This window comes from Rhinopithecus bieti, unplaced genomic scaffold, assembly GCF_001698545.2.
Source record: "Rhinopithecus bieti isolate Rb0 unplaced genomic scaffold, ASM169854v2 scaffold_865, whole genome shotgun sequence".
Taxonomy (NCBI): Eukaryota; Metazoa; Chordata; class Mammalia; order Primates; family Cercopithecidae; genus Rhinopithecus; species Rhinopithecus bieti.
In genome coordinates this window covers 433514-453556 of record NW_016803288.1, presented here as the reverse complement: position 1 = coordinate 453556, position 20043 = coordinate 433514, and the positions used below count along the sequence as shown (strand labels likewise).

The following is a 20043-nucleotide window of genomic DNA, read 5'->3' as shown; positions in this document are numbered from 1 at the left end:
ACATTTGGGGGACCAAGAATGGAATGCTATGGCTTGAATATGTCCCCCAAATTTATGTGTTGAAAACTTAATCTCCAATGCAACACTGTTGGAAGGTGGGGTCTCATAAGAGGTGATCATGTCGTGAGAGCTCAGCCTGAAGGAATGGATTAATGTCATTATCTAGGGAGCGAAATAGCTGTTACAAGAGTGGGTTTCTTTTAAAAGCGAGTTCAGCATATTTTGCTCTCTTGCGCTCACCGTCCCTTGCCCTTCCACCTTCTGCCATGGGAATATGCAGAATGAAGGAGTGCAGAGTGTCCATGGCCTCTCTGCCCTTGCTATCCTCCCAGCACCCCCAAATGTTCATCAACTTGGAAACTCTGAACTCTGTCCTTTTGGGTTTTTATGGTCACATCATTAAGTAGGTATGGCTGACTAAATCACTGACCACTGGTGATCAACTCATTCAGTCCCTCTTCACCCGCTTCCTTCATGGAGATCGGAAGTGGGGGAGTGTGGGAGCTAGGGCTGAAAGTTCAGAACTTTTAATCATGTGGTTGGTTCCCCTGGCAACCACCTCCCATCCTGTGGTTATCCAGGAGTTTTAGAAAAGTCATCTCATCAATGTTAACTCAGGTGTGGTTGAAAGGGGCCTGTTCTGAATAACAAAAGGCTCCTTTCTGTGCTTTATTGCTTTTTATTCCTTAGGAAATTCCAAGGGTTTTAGAAGCTCTAGGTCAAGAACAAGTTGAAGACCAACATGGAGATGGTTCTCAGCTTACAATGATTTGGCTTACTATTTTTTGACTTTGTGATAGTAGCAGAAGCAATACAAATTCAGTAGAAACCATATTTCCAATTTTGAATTTTGGTATCTTCCTGGTCTAGTGATATTCAGTAAGATACTCTCTAGCAAGGCTGAGCAGTGGCAGCGAGTAGTAGTTCCCATTCAGCCACATGCTCACTGGGGTAAACAGACATTTGACATAGTCCTGAAAAATCCTATTGCTGCTGACCCATAAACAAGCATCCATGTTCCAGTGCCTTCTATCAGCTCTTCTTAAGCCTCACTGGAAGAGAGAGAAATTGATGACCCTGGTGCTGTAGCATCCCCATCATTCAAAAATTAATTTTAGTTCAATGCTTCAAACATATTTCAGGCCCAGTGTGCTTTCAGCTGTATGTGCTAGTGGTGGCTACTAGTACAACCAATCTGTTTTTCACTTTCAGTACAATATTCAATAAATGACATGAGATATTCAACATTTCATTCTAAAATACACTTTGTGGTAGATTATTTTGCCCAACTTTAAGTTAATGTAAGTGTTCTATGCATGTTTAAGGTAGGCTAGGCTTATCTATGATGTTCAATAGATTAGGATATTAAATGCATTTTTGATTTACAATATTTTCAACTTATCAAGATATTTCAATAAATCAGATTTATTGGGATATAACTCCATTGTAAGTCAAGAAGCATTTGTACATAATTCTTACTATACCACTATATCACATTTGCCCATGGCTTGGACTTATGTAAATGGTTACCATTAGAGGCACAATAAAATTCCATTGATTTTTAGATGTATTGGCCTTGACATTCATGGTGGTCCAATGATATCTGAAGGGCTGTTCTATTGTCACAAGTGAATTCCTATTTACAGACCCTTTGAATCCACCAGCAAAAAGTGTATTAAAAGATCAGTGAATATGTACGTGTTCAATATCTACTGCACGCCTGGCTGTGCTCATAGCCTTCAAGAGCCACAATTCCTGAAACAAAATCATATTCCCATTTAACATATCAGCCAACTGACCCTCTGAAATGGTTAATCAAATTTGCCCATCATTACCCAGATTTTAAGTGATGATGCCAAAATTTAAAGCCTCGTTTTCTGACTGAGAGGAAAATAAACAGATAAACAGAGAAGAAAATGTAAATCACAGTCGAATTGGATACTTGAAGTGCAGATCAGAACTAGGCACAGTCTTTAATTGTGTGGAAAATGTAAATTGCTACTAAAGATAGAACTTCCAAATTAAAGAAAGTAGAAATAGAGTCTGCCATATATTGTCTTTTGAATGCTGTGCACAGCTTTTAATATCCAGTGTTAAATGTCTCAGCAACAGTCTTTTATGTCTGACAAATTGTCTAAGAGGTTTTGCAGGTCTGTCAGTGTTTGTGCTTTCATATAACACAGTTTTCCAAGCTGACTCCAGCCTGTAATTTGTTCTAAGTGTATCTTTTCTTCACGTGGTTTGGTTGAGCCATAAAAAAATTCAGGGGAAGCAACATACTGTGCATGCCTGATTCTACTTGTAGAATAAATTGATCTATGCAAAATCACTTAATCACCATCACACAGGATCAAAAGAGGAGTGAACTGGCCACATTCCTTAGGTCAAAATAGTTGAAATTACATAGCAAGCCCAAGGACTTATAATAATGATAACTTACATTTGTGTAATGGACACTAATATCCTGAAAGCTTACACTTATATTAATCTCCCTTTTTAAGTATGACCACATAACCATTAAGCAGGTGTTCTGTCCATTTTATTGTCGAGGAACAACCAGGTATGGAAGCTAGTCTCCACAGAGGGCCCCCCTGTGAACCACTCCTCCTATTATTCTGCCTCTTATGTGGTCTTTTCCCACACTGAATTTGGGCTGGCCTTGTTGAAACATTAAATGTGGCAATAGTTTCACTACGTAACATTTGCAGCTTTTGCCTTGGTTTCTTGGAACATTCTAGGGAAAGCCAGCTACCATATAAAAAGTTCCACCAATACCTCTAAGTTGGCCGTGCTGTGAGGAATCCCAAGTTGGCCACATGGAGGTGTTGCAGTCATCCCAACATGTGATTAAAGAAACCATCTTGGCCATCCAGATGAGGTTAGTCTTCAGATGACTAAAGTCCTAGCCACCACCTGACTACAACCAGGTAAACCCCCAAGCAAGACTTTCCCAGATGTTTCCAATTTACCCATAGAACCATAAGAGGTAATAGATTGTTACTTTATACACTAAATTTTGGAGTGGTTTGTTACATAGCCTTAGGTAACTGGAACACCCGGTCTGTTTAGCCATTATTGTTTTTCCTGCTGCACCAAAAACACAACTAAATGAGGAGCATAATTTCAATCAACTCTCAGCTGGGTATCTGCTTTATGCAGAGAACTGTGTGGCGCATTGGTTTCCACAGGAAGCAACAGAACTTCACTTGGAGAGGAAGGGATTAGAAAACAGATACACAGTGTGATAGATATTACAAAGTAGTTCTGAGTTCTCCCTTGGATTCTGCTGCTACCTACATTACTTTACTCCTCCAGACCTCAAATCCTTCTGTAAAAAGAGAAGTTTGGCTAAAATGACCTGTAAGTTCCCTTTCAACTCTATCAACTGATGAAGCCGCAGTTGTGTGTATGTGTGTGTGTGTGTGTGTGTGTTTTATCTCAAAGAATATAAATAAAAATTTGACAGTTGTCATCTCTGAATAACCTTGCTATAAGGCTCTGGTTAATATACAATGGGAATCCATGCCTTGGGCAACAAAAATCCATACATTTTGTTTGTTTTCAAGGGAGCATATAGAAAAGTGAGCATGAGGCAAGATGAATAGACGAGATAATAGACTTACACTTTGAATTAATTACCTATTACCTAACAAATTACTACAAACTTAGCAGCTTAAACCAATATACACCTATTATCTCAATTTCCCTGTGACAGGAGTTCAAGCACATCCTACCTCTGCTGTAGCCTTTCCAAGCAGCAGTCAAGATTTCAGACAGATGACTTTCTTATGCGGAGCTTGAGGCCATCTTCCAAGCTCACTTGTTGTTGGAAAAATTTAGTCTTTGAAACCGGAGTATTGAGATCTTTGCTTTCTTGTTGGATATTGGCTGGGGACACTCTCAGCTACTACTGGCCACTGCAGTCCCTTGCTACTCTCGCAACATGGCAGGTGATGCCTTCAAAACCAGTAGAAGAATCTTCCCAGTGTGAGAAGTCTTACATAACACAATGTCTTTATAGCCCTTCACCTTTGCCATATAAAGTACTCTAACCAAGAGAGTAAATGCCTCATCTTATTTATAATTTCTGCTCATATTCAAGGCGAGGGTTCTATGCAGGATTTGTATATAGGTAGGTGGAAACCAAGGGAGCCATTGTAGAATTCTGTCTGCCACAGCCTTTTTTCTGATATTTATATTAAGTTTCTGATCTGTATCTTTGCCTTCTTTGTTTTCTAGCTCTTTCTATGAACAGACATGTTGGAGAAGAGATTCTCTTTTGCATTGACAGGCATTTTAGCCTAGAGGTAAAGCATTTTAGTTATGAAGAGAATACGCAGGAGACAAATCTGGCTCTACCATTTACTAGACATGTAACCTTGGGCAAATTGCTTAATGTCTCTGTGCATTGGTTCCCCATCCATATATAAAATAAGTGAAATAGTAGCATTTATCTCATAGGTTGATAAGAAGGTTAAATCAGACAATACCTAGGTTTTAATAAACACGTGAGTATTATTCCTTTACTTTCTGTCAAAGATGATACCAGTCATGAGAGCTAACTAGGAATTAGAAAGACTTACTTTTACATATTTGCAGAGTTGATGAAATTGTGATCTCTTATATGTCCATTGTCCACTTTCCATAAAATGTTCATAGAATCTCTGTGAAGAAGGTATCATTATCCCTATTTTACGGAAAGGTACTGGAAGTTCAGAGCAGTTAAGGAAATTGTCCAAGGTCACATAGCTGTAAAAAAGGATGGGAGATAAACTTCTAAATTCAGGTCTTCAGAATCCAAGGTCAGAGCTCTTTTCAGTAGGCCAACGTGAGAAAGTGGTATTAGACCTGTTCATTATGGCACTGTGTGGTAGAACTCAGATTCACGAGAGAATGTAGGTCGAGGTACAGTAAGTATGAATTTCAATAGCCAATTTGGAGATATCACGGGTTACCTTGGAGAACTATTCATTGTTTCAGTATTCAAGAAGAGGTCATATAGTAAGGCATAGTGAAAAGAGCTTGGGTATTAGGGTGATTTTTTTGATTAATAAATATTTACAGCTCCTATGTCAAGTATTGTTACTATTTATTGGGGATCTAATGGTAAGCAAACACAGGAAGCTTGAATTGATTATTTCCCCTGAGGTTTGTGAAGATTACATAAAACAGCATATTATAAAGTATCTACCAGTGTCTGGGCCAGAAAGGGTACTTCCAGAAGGTGGGCCAGATCATGAAGGTGGGATGTGGTAGAAGGGGCTTTCACATAAAACTGACAGCTGGTCTAGAGTTACCCTTCAATCCACAAACAAGCAGCAATATTCCTTACTTATCATGTGCCAGGCACAGTGTTAAGTGCCAGAGGGTTGCAATCAAAAGGAAGAGACATCCATGTGTTAGTTCTAAGTGGAATATCTATCAAACAATAGAAACACAAGATGTTGCTACATAAGATGGAGTAATACCTTCATCTTTGTTGGGCCCAGAATTGTTTTATGAAGTTGGAATTTAAGTTTGATATTGATGCATTATACTATTTTGGTAGTCTGATAAGCTAATTAAAGAGCCTACTACTTGGTAACAATTTCATCCATTATTGTATTTAACACTTTACTATTTGCTAGTCAATAAAATAGACTCATTCTCTGCTGTATCTCATTTAATTGGAAGAATTCTGATAACTCTGTGTGTTGATCACATTATGCGTTTAAAATACAGAGAGAAGAAAACATGCATGCAAGGTTAAAACCTTAGAGTTGATGCTCTAGAAGCAAAGCCTGAGGGGGGATTCCTGTATTCTTGGGAAACACATTTACTGAGAATAGGGTAGCAGAAGAAATGGGTAAGGTAATGTGGGAAAAGGATGAAGTTTGAGAAGAAATAAGTAAAAGTAGGGTTTCAGAAGAAGTCTAGCCTCAGCCTGATCTCACAAGGAGCTCTGAGCATGAGTCGCACCAGAGGTTGTCCTGCCCAGAGGCAATGAGGGTGAACTGTTACCCTACTACCCCTATGCCCCATCCCACATCGATCAGTCAATCATTAGTCATGCCCTAACCCTAGGAAAGCAGGAGAGTTGGGTGGGCAACACTTCCCGGGCATCTTCAGGTAAGGAAACTCCTGCCAACTAAGAGAAATCCTTCAGAAAATAGTCAGGGCGAGTCACCAGAAGACAATCTTTGTGGCAGCCGCAGTTGAGAGCACTTCCGTGGTAAATGAGGTCTGGATGAAGCATTAACAGCAATAGCTACAGTCACATAGCTGGGAAGCAGAGGAGGAAAAAAGGCAGTGCATTTCTGCCGACTGGTTCAAAACCAGTTTTGGTCTGTCTCCTAAAGTCCCAAATGTTTTTAACCACTAAATAACATATGCACCGAGTTTATAGTTTTTACCTACTTTATCTCATTGAATTTGAGTATTCCCCAAAACAGAGTACAGTATATATCTGCCCATTTTTATGGAGAAGGAAATGGAGGTTCTCAGAATCTGAATCTAAGATCCCATGGCCACTGATTGGTACAGCTGGGATGCACACCCAGGTCTTCCGGCTGTCTCTCTTTACTGTTATCTAACTGGGAAATTTGGGCAAAATGGAATAAAGATCTTGACATCAGGGAGAACTAAAGCACCAAGGTCATTTTCTACATCAAAACACTTCAGTGAAGCAGCTAAATCTGATGATGTCCTCTTTAGCTTTGGCCTTCCCTCATTGTGTGCTGTTTGGAGAACTCTGTTACATTGCTCTGGCCTTTAACTCAGGCTCAGTCTTCCAAAATGAGCTGCTGTCAGTTAGGAGCATGTTTTGTCACATCCTTGTTGCATCAAATCCCAGCCACTGCTTTGCTTGAAGGTGATCTTGGCGTCACCCTAACTGTCCAACTCCAAACCCTAGATGCCCATAATTTCCCTTACAGCTCTGCCTAATAGACAGATACATATGCTTTATGTCTTCCTCCACTTACCCACAAACAGATGGACTGAAAAGGAGCAGAGACACCGAAGACAAAATTTCGTTTGTAAGAAACAATGGCTCTATCAACATGGGCAAGCCCTTTAATTTCTGAGTTTATTTTTCCGTAAAATTAGTAGCCCATGTTCTACTTCTTAGAGTTGTTATATAGGTTAGAAGCAATATATTTAAAATACCAAGCACATGGCAGGTGTGCAACAAATGATAGTTATTTTTATGCAACAGATACACCTGCACAGGAGCCAAATTCACAAGGGTGCCTGCTAAGTAAGCTTCCAGCACTCCAGCCTTGGAAAGCAGTAGCTTCTCATTGAGTTTAACACATTTGACATGCCACTTAGACAAATCTCTTGCCTACCTCTACCCTCTACCCCCGGTCTCTCCCAATGACCACTGTCTTCATGTCTCAAGTTTCCCTTGTTCAGAGTGCCCTGCTCTGGTGACACCACTGCCATTCATGCCCCAGTTTTATGGCAATTCCTCCATGAAAGCTTCCCATAGGAAGGTCAGGGTTTCTGTGGCCCACAAGTTAAGTGACCTGCCCTGCCACGTGACCTCTGGGAAGATTCTCTATTTCTTAACATTTCTGACAAATGACATTCTGGAGAGGGTCTCTGATATTTTTCAACTTCTTTTGTGATACGTGATGTCAACATTTCCCATTTCTGGACTATTTCCCTGGAGTGAGCAAGAATCCTTTCTTCTGAAAAAAGTGACATGAGGTCACGATCACTTTTTATTTTTTTATTATTATTTTATTTTATTTTATTTTTTTGAGATGGAGTCTTGCTCTGTTATCCAGGCTGGAGTGCAGTGGTGTCATCTTGGCTCACTGCAACCTCCTCCTACTAGGTTCAAGTGATTCTCCTGCCTCAGCCTCCTGAGTAGCTGGGATTACAGGCACGCACCACCATGCTTGGCTAATTTTTGTATTTTTAGTAGAGATGGGGTTTCACCATGTTGGTCAGGCTGGTCTTGAACTCTTGACCCCGTGATTCACCCACCTCAGACTCCCAAAGTGCTGGGATTACAGGCGTGAGCCACTGTGCCCGGCCAGGACCACTTTTTAAACCTCAGTTTCCTCTTCTCTATAAGGGGGCTAGTTGATTTCTCTCAGCAATGTTGCTGAACTGAATGTCAAACCATGGAACACATTGCCCCACCCAGTCTATACACAGCTAAATGTCTTTCCCCTTGTACTCCAAGACCCTCTGGATTTGTATTAAAGTCCAGAACAAACAGTTGATGTCTACTAGTTCCTGTTGTATTTTCTTTTTATATTCTTGAGGAATTAATACCATGTTGAGCACATGGTAGGGGCTCAAAAAAGTAAAATTTTAAAGAATAATGGTGACCTGTGACTCCACCCCTGTAAGCAGCAGGCACACTAGGCATTGGCCTCCCCTACCCTGCATCTCCTTTCAGTTGGGTAAGCCTCCCAGCACAGAAGGAGTAAAGCACCCTATGCTCAGAGGCATGTCACTTTTCTTAAATTCGCAAACCTTCAGGCTGTGAGCTGATAACCAAATGGTGTTAAAAATATTTCAACCCTATCGGATTCCAGGAGGAATGGAAAGGGAAAAGGTTCTGACTCTGGAGTGTCAAGTGTGTAAATATTCCAATTCTAATAGCTGAGGCTTGGTTCAGTTGCTCTCAGCTGCCTCTCTGGAAGGACCCACCTAGATCCCCCAGGCTGCCCCTGGGCTGGAGTGGTCTGGATAGGAGCCCCACACCTTCCACTGACATCTGTCTCTGTTAATGGAATTGGTAGGAGGCATGTTTGGGAGGGACTGGGTGCCTATTAGGCTCCCGAGTCACTGCATTTTGGCCCTATCAGGACAGGCCAGGGTCTACTACAGAGCCTCCTTTGAATTTGACAATGCTCGGTGATATCTATTAATAAATACCTTGGGTAAATCTGGAGTGAAGGTTTCTTACCCCGTGTACCTTCTCAATGACTGGCTGGGGTTGTACCAAAAATGAATGAACATACAGTGCCACTAGGACCTCTGACCCCTTGCTTATGGTAGACTCATTTGAACATTCCTTTAGCCACAGCTCTGCACCCCCAAATGAAAACGTTGGGTTTACATTCACTAATCATTTTACACTAGACCATCCCCTCCATTGACTATGCCAGTCCCAGCAGCCAGATTATGTTCCATGTGCCGGTCCTGTCTTCCTCCACTCCTCCCCGCTACCTCTTGCAACAACAGTTCACGCTTCAACCAGACCATCCCTGTCAGGGCACAGGAATTTACAGGCCATTTGCAAAGAGCATCTTCTTCAGAGTCAGAGACTCTCATTGCAGTTTCCTTTCAGTCACCATATTCCCGAACGCGCTTGGAAACTTTACTTAACCTTTCCGAGGCCTCTTATTTCTTCAGCTCTTCAACGAGTGTGGTAAAAGCAAGGTCCAACGATGCGCTGCAGAGGGAGGCTGTCTGCCTATTGAGAAGTACCCCGTCCATCAGGGGCCTGCTGTAAATATTTCCGCTACTTCCTCCGGGGGAGATGATGGTTTAATAACAACTTTAATGGATTATAAAGAGGAAGGCATCCTCTCCGCTGTCTGCGCATGATATGGGGTGGGGCATAGGCCACGCTGAGGTCAGGTCAGGCTGGAGCCGCTGAAATATACCAAGGTGACTCACTTCCCTGATAACACTGCTGAGAAAAATGCAGGCTTCTTCTTGCCCTTCCTGTAGCTGGGACACACCTCTTAGGATGGAAGATACTTGGCACCTGGGAAGAAATGTCAAGTCAGGTCAGGAAGAACCGGCTCTGAGTCTGGGCTTTTCCTTTTGAGCTCAGAAAGAGTTGGGTAAAAAGTAAATACATAAATAACTTGTGCGTTGACTCTGAGTAGCCTCTAAGCCTGAGTTTATAGTCAATGTGACCTTGGGCAAGTTTCTCATGTTCTTTGGGCCTATTTCCTCCTATTTGAAATTTCCATAATAATATCTGCATCCTGCGGTTGCTTGGAGAAATTTCAATGAGTTCTTAAGTGTAGGAGATGATTAATAACGTCCATTTCTGTCATATTCCTTTGGTATAAACTATGTCAGGAAACCGGTTTATTTTGCTTGTTTGTATTTTCTCTTTTATTGTAATGAATGTTTTATTTTTATTAAAATCTGATGTGTTTAATTTTGTAAAAGGCTGACTGCATGAAGAATGCATGAAAAAACTGAGGATAAGATGGGTTTATGTGACCATCTCCAACAACCTGGCTGCTCAGGGGCAGAAGTAAAACTGAACTCCAGCCTCTCCTCTTGGGGCAGGTACAGTGGCTCTCTTAGGTGCTACCCTCAACTCTGCCCTTTTCTCTTTTTAACTTCAACCCTTGGGAGTTTACATTTTCTTTCACATTCAGGACTCCAAATTTAGAGTTGATTTTGAAACATACACATATTTATGTCTCAGTGCATATGGAATATATGTCTATAATGCCAATGTATCTTTAAGGAAGTAAGCACTTTCAGACTAAGCCAAAGACTACTACCCTTTTAGTCAGCCTTTCACAGAACCTACAGGATGAAGACACACATAGATTTTGCAGTTTCTCTTTTCTATTCTAATTGGCTTTCTGGAGGCCAATTGCCACCTGGGGCAAAGTACCCAGGCCCAAGATCATTCTGAAGGCCAAGGGTTTAATCCTCTTTATTGTAGGTTTCAACCACTGCTGAGATCAGAAGCGTATGCAAATATTCTTTGAGGTCAAGATGGATCCCAAGGGACCTCTAGTCAGTCACTAACTGCTTCTCCATCCTGAATATTGCTTAGTTTACTTGAAGTTTACACGTGGGAATGGGTAAAACCGTGACCTCCAAAAATGGCAAAGAATCATCAAGGAGATAAATCTTACAATCCAAGTAAAAATAAATCTGATGATCACAATGAGACATTAAAATTAAAAGAGCAATGCAGAAAGGAAAGGGGAGAGAGAGGATTATAATACCCGTGAAAAACATGGTTTTTTTAAAGTAACAAAAGAATTTAGATTTTGCAATGAGTGCAACACAGACAGCTATTTTGAGTTGGGGGCAAGTTAATTATATTCAAAAAAAGATAGCGTCTCCAGAAAATCTTTTTTTTTCAGTGAAATAGTTTAGTTCCTTCATATAGAGACATATTACACAATGTTAACAACCATGAAAACAATACAAAATGCCCTCCATTTAACAAGTAGAAAAATATAACTAGTATATATGGCAATTGTGAATCTAATACTGTACAGAAGTACTTTATGGATTTTACAAATAAATTATACCTTAAATGCTTTTTTAAAATTCTTTTTCCCCCCAGATGTACACCAGAACTTACAGTAGGAAAGTTTCTGAGCTTAGCTTATTGCAAATCAGTGCCAGTCAAATGTTCTGCCAACAAGCTCGAAGAATTTCTTATTTGGCTCATGAAAATATTCGTGCAGTTTATTGAGTAGTTTGGGATCTACTTGGGGGTGCGCCCGGCCTTTGGACTCATGTAAGCAGCGGTCCCGGCCGCTGTCCCGCAGGCAGTAAAAGCCCTTGGTTTTGTTAAAGTAGAAGTTCGAGGCATTGATCTGCGGCGACAGCTTCAGGAACCTCTCGACCTTTTGGATCTCGGGGAAAGGGTCCCTGATGAGGCGGTCGCCGTCCACAATGTGGATGTGGCGCAGCGGGAAGAAGCGCAGCCAGTTCTGCATGTGCACGTGGTAGAGGCTGCGGTTGAGGGCCTTGTAGTCCACGTTGAGCCGGCCGTCGCGCACCAGGAACTCCTCGATGGACGGGTAGGGCTTGCGCTTCTGCATGTGGTTGTAGAACACTTGGGTATAGTCAGATAGCACGCGCTCCGACGGGTCTCGCAGGATGAGCAGCAGCCGGATGGACGGGTTCATGCTGTGGACTCGCTCAGGCACTTTGGGCGACGTGAAGTACGCGGGGGTCTTTTCCACCGTGAGCTGGTGTGGCCAGGAGAAGGGCATCTGGCTGAGGTACCAGCCCAGGCCGTGGCTGTAGTGCTCCTCCCAGTCGAAGAAGTGGACCTCGTTCTCCGCGGCCGCCACATCGGGGTGCAGGCTGAGCATCTCCAGCAGTGCGCGCGTGCCGCCCTTGCGCACGCCGATGATGATGGTCTGCGGCAGCTGCTGGGCAGAGCCGTTCGGGGCCGCGCCATCGCGGACCTCATCCTGGAGGGTCCCCGCTTTCCGCAGAAGCTCCTGCTGGCCCAGCTCGGCGGGGCGGGAAGGCACTAGCTGGGGCTGGGCCACCAGCAGCACCGCGCCCAGGAGCAGCGCGGCCATGCTGGACACCACGGTGGCTTCACTGGGCCGCGCGTCGCTGGGTCATGAAGCGCCGCAGCACGGAAGCCTCCTAGTCAGTGGCACATGGGAGTTTCAGGCCTTCAATTACTAGGGAACAAGAAGGGAAGATATTAACATATAACAAATGCAGGGATAATTCAACTAACAACTCTGTAGCCACTCTGCAGTGAGGGCTATATTCACCCCCCCCCCCCGGGACTCTCAGTTTCTTATCCTATAGGGGAGCAGATGGCAAACATTTTCTGCAAAAGGTCAGAGAGTAAGTATTTTAGGCTTTAAGGGACATACTTTATGCCAACTCCAACTTCAACCGTGCTATTATAGATGGAATACAGCCATAGACAACACACAAGGGAATGGGTGTGGTTGTGTTCCAAGAACACTCTATTTATGGGCACTGAGTGAATTTCATGTAATTTTCACGTGTCATTAAATATTATTTTCCTTTTTACTATTATTATTTTTTGCAATCATTTATATGTTTAGCTGTTTGGCTGCATACAACCGGGCCAGGTTTGGCCCCCCACAGAGCGTGCTAACCCTTACTATAAAGGAAAGGGTTGGGAAGATCCTTTGGAACTCAGCAAAAATCAATAAAATATCTACTACTCACCAGTCCCTGGCAGAGGGGTAGGTGATATAGAAGCAGGCTTTGTTCCTGCCCCTACTCTTCCAGCCAGGGGCTGTCATCTAACAAAGCATGTAAATTACTATGAAAGACTTCATGATTAGTCCCAATTCTTCACCCTGTGTCCAACCCTTGAATTGGCCTTGCCACTAGCATATGAGCAGATGTGACAACATATCAGTCTCCAGTCTGGCTGCAAGAGGCCTTGTGTGTTTTGGCTCACCCTCTTTCACTCTTGCCTTTGCCATGAGAAGAATATGCCCTGGCTAGCCCATGGTCCCAGGGGAAGGATGAGAGACACACACAGCCATCCCATCTCATGAGCGAAGATACATGATTGTGGTTTTAAGCCACTGAGTTTTGGAGTGGTTTGTATTGCAGCAGGAAATTGGCAAAAGTTAATTGATGCAGCCTGATTATAGGCATCAGGGTGATATATGTTATGATTGTAATTTAGGTAGGGTACTACGAAGACACATGTTCATTCATTTTGCCTAAAATAATTGGGGATGGTTTCACAGTGGTGGAAGCATTTGAAGTAGGCCTGGAGGGATAAACAAGTGAAATTACTACAACGTACAAAAAAGCCTTCATGTGTCCAAAGCTTTACTATTGATAATGTGGTCTCATACTATGCTCAGCTATTGTCTCTACAATCCTACATTGTAAGGTAGGAAGGCAGGGCTGATGTCACCACCATTTTTTTTTCTTTCTTTCTTTCTTTCTTTTTTTTTAGATGGGGTTTTGCTCTTGTTGCTCAGGCTGGAGTGCAATGGTGTGATCTCAGTTCACTGCAACCTCCGCCTCCGGGGTTCAAGTAATTCTCCTGCCTCAGACTCCTGAGTAGCTGAGATTACAGGCATGTGCCACCACGTCCGGCCAATTTTGTATATTTAGTAGAGATCGGGTTTCTCCATGCTGGTCAACCTGGTCTTGAACTCCCAACCTCCAGTGATCTGCCCACCTCGGCCTCCCAAAGTGCTGGGATTACAGGAATGAGCCACCGCGCCTGGCCTGTCACCACCATTTTATAGAGGCTAGCCTTGTCTAAGGACACAATTCTATTAGTCTATTTCAAAATTCAGAGCCCAAATTGAAAACTCTAAACTCAGGGTTCTTTAGCCACAAACCACCTCTTTTCCACAAAACTTCTCCTCTTTACCTGTTTAAGATTTATAACATGGCCGGGCGGCGGTGGCTCAAGCTGTAATCCCAGCACTTTGGGAGGCCGAGACGGCGCGGATCACGAGGTCAGAGATCGAGACCATCCTGGCTAACATGGTGAAACCTCTGTCTTCTACTAAAAATACAAAAAACTAGCCGGGCGAGGTGGCAGGCGCCTGTAGTCCCAGCTACTCGGAGGGCTGAGGCAGCGATAAGAAATTGCGATTAACCCGGGAGGCGGAGCTTGGCAGGTGGCTGAATGATCCGGCCAACGTGCATTCACAGCCGGGGCGAGATCGAGACTCCGCCTCAAAAAAAAAACAAAAAAAAAAAAAAGAATTTATAACATTTAGGCAGTAAAGGACACAGGAACTGCTGGCCTAGATGTTGTGGGGTTCCACAGGACAGACCCGTTCATGGTTTATGTTTTCAAGGAGCTGATACTCAGTCTGTGTGTCACATTGTCCACTAAAGAGGAGACTGGATGCTCTCACTTGAGTCATCTCTGTTAAAACACAGTAAGGGAAGGATAAGAGACAGGCCTGGCTTGGGGACTGCGGGATTTACAAAGCTAGTAAAAATGCTCTCCATCAAGAGGACCCATCATCTTTTGTACAGTAATTTCAAAATTTACTTCATTAGTTTAAAACTTGTCCAGAATGAATAAAGGAAGAACAAATTCCAGGACATCCATTTTTATGATCAACCAGCTGATCTACCTTTCTCAGATATTGTGTTATCTGTTTGGAAAAACATGTTAAAGAGCAAGTAATCAAACAGATGGAAGGCTTTAGAGAACCACAGTGCACTGGAGAAGGGACCTGAGGGATCAGTGATGTAACTTTTTAAGAAAAAATCAAGAATGCTTTAGAAAGGATAGCCACGAACAATGATGTTTCAGGTTGGTTCTACTGATGGGTGAGCTCAATGTAACAGGCCAATTGCTTTAGTCAGCTGATGATTTCAGGGTGTTTCGGTTGAATTTCATTTCCTTCTCAAGTCATCCATGTTGTTTGACCAAATGTACTAGTTGTGCTTGGCTCTTAGATATTTGAGATATGAGAATGTATGCAATTGTATGTGCATGTTTGGGTGTGTCTGTATGTGTGTGTATGCATGTGTGTGTGTGTGCAGGTATAACAGGTTGGTCAAGTGAGAGGCGGACAAACTACTACCCTTTAGAGACCTATGCTGTGTGTTGCTCACTGCTATCCCCATCTTTTTTTTTTTTTTTTTTTTTTTTTTTTTTTTTTTTTTTTTTTGAGACAGAGTCTCACTCTCTCACCCAGGCTGGAGTGCAGTGGCGTGATCTCGGCTCACTGCAAGCTCTGCCTCCCGGGTTCACGCCATTCTCCTGCCTCAGCCTCCTGAGTAGCTGGGACTACAGGCACCCGCCACCACGCCCAGCTAATTTTTTTTTTTTTTTTTTTTTTTTTTTTGTATTTTTAGTAGAGATGGGGTTCCATTGTGTTAGCCAGGATGGTCTCAATCTCCTGACCTCATGATCCACCTGCCTCAGCCTCCCAAAGTGCTGGGATTACAGGCGTGAGCCACTGCGCCTGGCCTGCTATCCCCATCTTATAGTTCCATGTTCAGACTCAGGGAACAACACATCCATATGATTTGATACCTAAGTGTAGAGGCCGAGGCCAGATCTGAAATTCATATTATCTGACTGTTTATGCTCCTTCCACTCCAACCTGAGGCATCCTGGTTAGTGTAGTGTGCATCTGAGGTTTCTTTCCTGAAGGGGAATTATCAGCAGACAGTAGAGAAGAAACTAAATATAGTTTGTCCTTCATGAAAGAAAACAACTACATATTGGGAAGTTAAGTAGCTTAAAAGTTCCTTGTTTGTACTTTAATCCTTTCTAACAATGTATTTACTTATGTCTAGACCTTTTTCATTCAAAAATATTTGAGGCTTATAGAGAAAGAAATTAGCTAACATCTTATATACACATATGCAAGTATATACACACACATATACATACACACATACTATATATAGCATATATATCATGTTTAGAAATATACCCCATGTGTATCTTTTATGTATATATGTAAAAATGTGTATAAGTATATATATGTGTGTGTAAATGTATGCACACATATATTAATATCTAAACATAGTATAACCTGTTTTATATTACATGCACACCATGGGCATTAGGAGCCAACTTCCTCTTGTGGTTTTGTAATTTGGGCTTCCTAGGGGCACAGAAAGGATTTTTGGTCCTTTTTGTAATACTCTCAGAAACAAAAAGATTCTCAAGCTCAGGTGAACCTATAAGCCATTCCTGTGGGCCACCTTGATCTTGACAGTGAAATTATAAACATCAGGGAAGAAGGGGGTCACTTAGTCCCTGCCTTTCACACCCCAAGATGGCTTGCCCAGTGTCACATAGTAAATCTGTTCCTAGGACTTCTGGCTCCTGAATTCCAGTTCTGTAGTCTAGTTGCTGTTATTACTGTCTTTCGAGTAAGTGCTTGTAATGTAAAATAATGACAATGTTTTGGGGAATCCAAAGAAGAAAAACCCAACAAAATCTACCCAGCAATGACAACTCCCTGACCACCACCTTCCAGTGTCAGCTGACACACAGGGTACATGCAGTACAGGGTCAAACTTGCTGATTTGTTCTGGTCAGTAGAAGGATCCAAATGAATTGCACATGCTCTGGAGTCACGATTCTTGTCTCCAGTTTGGACCCTGGTCAAAGTGACTTAACCTCTCTTAGCTTCAGTTGCCTCATCTGTAAAATGGTAAAAATTCCACCTGCTTCACATGATTACTTTGAGACGGAAATGAAACAATGTGTGTCAGGACTGTCCAATATAAATATATTTTGTATCACATATGCATTCAGACATTTTCCAAGGGTCACATTTTAAAACATATATTTCACATAGCTTAATATATCTAAAATGTTATCACTGTAACATATAATCACCTATGTAATTTCTTTTTTTTGAGACAGAGTCTTCCTCTGTTGCCCAAGCTGGAGTGCAGTGGCATGATTTCAGCTCACTGTAACCTCTGCATACTGGGTTCAAGTGGTTCTTGTGCCTCAGCCTCCCAAGTAGCTGGGACCACAGGTGTGTGCCACCACACCTGGCTAATTTTTGTACTATAATTTTAGTAGAGATGGGGTTTGACTGGCCTCGAATTCCTGACCTCAAGTGATCCACCTGTCTCAGTCTCTCAAAGTGCTTGGATTACAGGCGTGAGCCACCATACCTGGCCTAATCACTACATAAAATTAATGAGGGATTTTGCATTTTTTCTACCCAGTCTTCGAAATCCAAGTGTGTATATATTTACCCGTGTAGCACATATCAAGGACACATATGACTGGTGGCAACTGAGTTAGAGAGCACAGAGACAGAGAGCACTGGGCACATTTGCAATTCTTAATCTGAGAACTCTTTAAGTGTGGAACACACTCTCCTGAAAGCAAGATCCCCTACCCATTCACAAATTAGGAGCTTCCTGAACAGGAGAAGAACCAGGAAGACAGGTTTGAACCTGCACGCAGCACAAAGGCAAATTTGATCTTCTCCCTCAAGAAACAAACCAGATAAAAGTAAACAAATGGGAACTTTTGACAGTTGAAGCCCCTGGCTGACATGGGCATGGATACAGAATTCTCCATAGCACCTGGAGCAGAGGCCACGACCTTGGCAAAAGCAAAGATCACAGCTCCCATCTGCAGCAATTGCTACTCAGCAGGCACTAGGCTGGCAACTTTCCATGCAGGGCTTGCTGTAATCCTCACTGCAAGTCCTCAAGGTAAGTCATGTTATTATTTTAAAAAGTGAGGTTCAGAGAAATGAAGTCGTGTGTCTAGAAAGTTAGAGGAGGTGAAAGGATTCAAAGTCAGTCTACACAGACAAAGCCAGGTACTTCACTGTCCCTTTCACTTTTCTTGGCAATGTCTGGAGTTAGTGAGTAAGTTGTTAATGAACTTGGCTCGACTTCTTTGGTCCTGTTGAATGTTTGTGCCTTGCACCAATTCTTTGATGAAGGACGGAATTTCTATGAAACCTGAGACTTGCTAAGATGGGCACAATGAACCTCCGCCTTCCTTTTATAGATGGGTTAATAGGTCCCAAAGGGAGATCCAGCTACCTCTCTGTTTACTTCCCTCTATCAGGGAAGCTGTTTTCTGGGTACTACAGTGAAAACCCAAGGCCTGAGTTTCATGAACTGAGAAGATTAAAGTCCTTCCTATCAGCAACAGTGAACTTCCTCAAGTCCCACTGTGAAGACAGTAGCCACATGCCAGGCATGGGAAACCCAACGGAGAGTACACAGAATCTTCCAGATGGAGGCTTCCCTTGCACTTGGAATTAAATCCAAACTCCTTTCCAAGGAGGCCTTTCCTGCAAATGGAGGTCTTGCCTTGTTCTACTCTATCCTCTAGGGCCTGGCATGATTTCTGGTCTATAGCACATTCTAGACATTTTGTTTGCCGAATGAACTTGTCAAATGCAGTAGACAGGCAAATAGCTGGAAGGTACTGGGAACATATTTTAACACAGTAGCAAGAGAAACTTTAAGGGTTTGCAACTTCTGTCTCTAGAGAGTCAAGCAGAAACCAGAAGTTGAAAGGGGGACTCAGCATTTCTAATCGTGATTGGGCGACATCACCTGAGAGCCTAGAAAATATTTGGATTAAAAAAGGAGGGGAAGCTATGAAACAACCCTTCAAAAATATTTTCATTTTCTCCTTATGTCTCCTTATTACATAATTCACATCATGACCTAGATTTCAAATGTAATTAACTATAATATATTCTCTCAGTCCCACTACTGGAACATATTCATAGATGAAATGAAATAACTAGGATATTTCACAAGGGGTACATTTAATGAATCTGGAACAGTGATGCCTGCCATCTGTCGGTCTGCAGGACACCTTCACAGCCCCTCAACAAGAGATGATGACACACTGTCACAGGCAGGAATCTCCTTTAGGGTAGCAGGGACGATCAAAACATACAACCACAAGTCACTTATAGGATTTAACAAAAGGGTTAGAAGGGAAGAGATTACCTGCTGAGCACTCACTGGGTGCCAGGTGGTAAGCACTTGAGTATAAATTATTTCTTCCAATATTTGCAACAATACAAGAGGTGGTTGCTCTCATTTTATTTTATATTTTTAAGCAATAAAAATGTGGTGGAGAGTAGTAGATGAACAAAGAAGATTTTGCCATCAGGTAGATCCAGGCTAGAATTCTTATTGCTAACTGACCTCAGTCAATGTCTAACCTCTCTGAGGCTCCACGTTCCCCTCTGTAAGTATGAGCTTAAATCTTCTTGATAGGGGTGTCATCATAATTAAATACGATGACCCATGCCAAATACATGGCACAGTGTCTGGCACACAGTCATTCAACAAATATTAATGGCCTGCCTTTCATATTCATATCTGCCATGACAGAAATGGAAACATGCTGTTAAGGTTAAATTACCTCCTCAAGGTCACAGAACATGGTAATATCAAACTAAAATATTCCACTGGCCATCCTCAAAGTCCATGGTGTGCCTTTGTCCCCTTTGAATGGTGATGCTTTCCCTTGGGCAGTGGGGAGTGCATTCCAGGCGAGGGAGAGCTTACTTAAAACCACAATGAGATAGAAGAAGTGTGAGATTTATTATACTGTTATGCAAGAACTGCTTCTTTCCAAGAATCCCATGGTGTTGAGTGATTTAATTTTCTGGAACGCACTGAAACATAAAAAAGATAGGTTGAACAACAGAACTGTCATTTTTTTTTTTAATCTACCAAACTTCTGGGCAATCAAAAGTATAAGATTATTTTTTCATTGTTAAGAACGAAAAATGTCTTCACTTTCATCTTTGCACAGCTACTGAAGAGCACCTCGCAGTGGTGTCAGATTTTCATCTTTGGCAGGTCATTTTGGAAACAGTGAAATTGGAAATAGATTCAGTTTGTGCCTGTCAGTCT

The 20043-nt window shown here is 42.3% G+C and overlaps 1 protein-coding gene across 6 annotated transcripts in view; it reads right to left on the bottom strand.

Annotated features, from left to right (window-relative positions):
* The window catches only part of HS3ST1 (heparan sulfate-glucosamine 3-sulfotransferase 1), a 46199-nt gene that overhangs the window by 3172 nt on the left and 22984 nt on the right, over window positions 1-20043 (bottom strand). Inside the window, exons 2-4 of one of the 6 annotated variants that reach the window (XR_001885539.1) lie at window positions 11297-12362; window positions 9332-9715; window positions 4584-4749 (exon numbers count right to left, since the gene is read on the bottom strand). Coding sequence is in view for 4 of the 6 variants with exons in the window: in XM_017871865.1 (XP_017727354.1) it covers window positions 11331-12254 (924 nt within the window). In the remaining 2 variants the exon portion in view is untranslated. The other 5 variants (XR_001885538.1, XM_017871865.1, XM_017871890.1 and 2 more) reach the window with 5 other exon arrangements.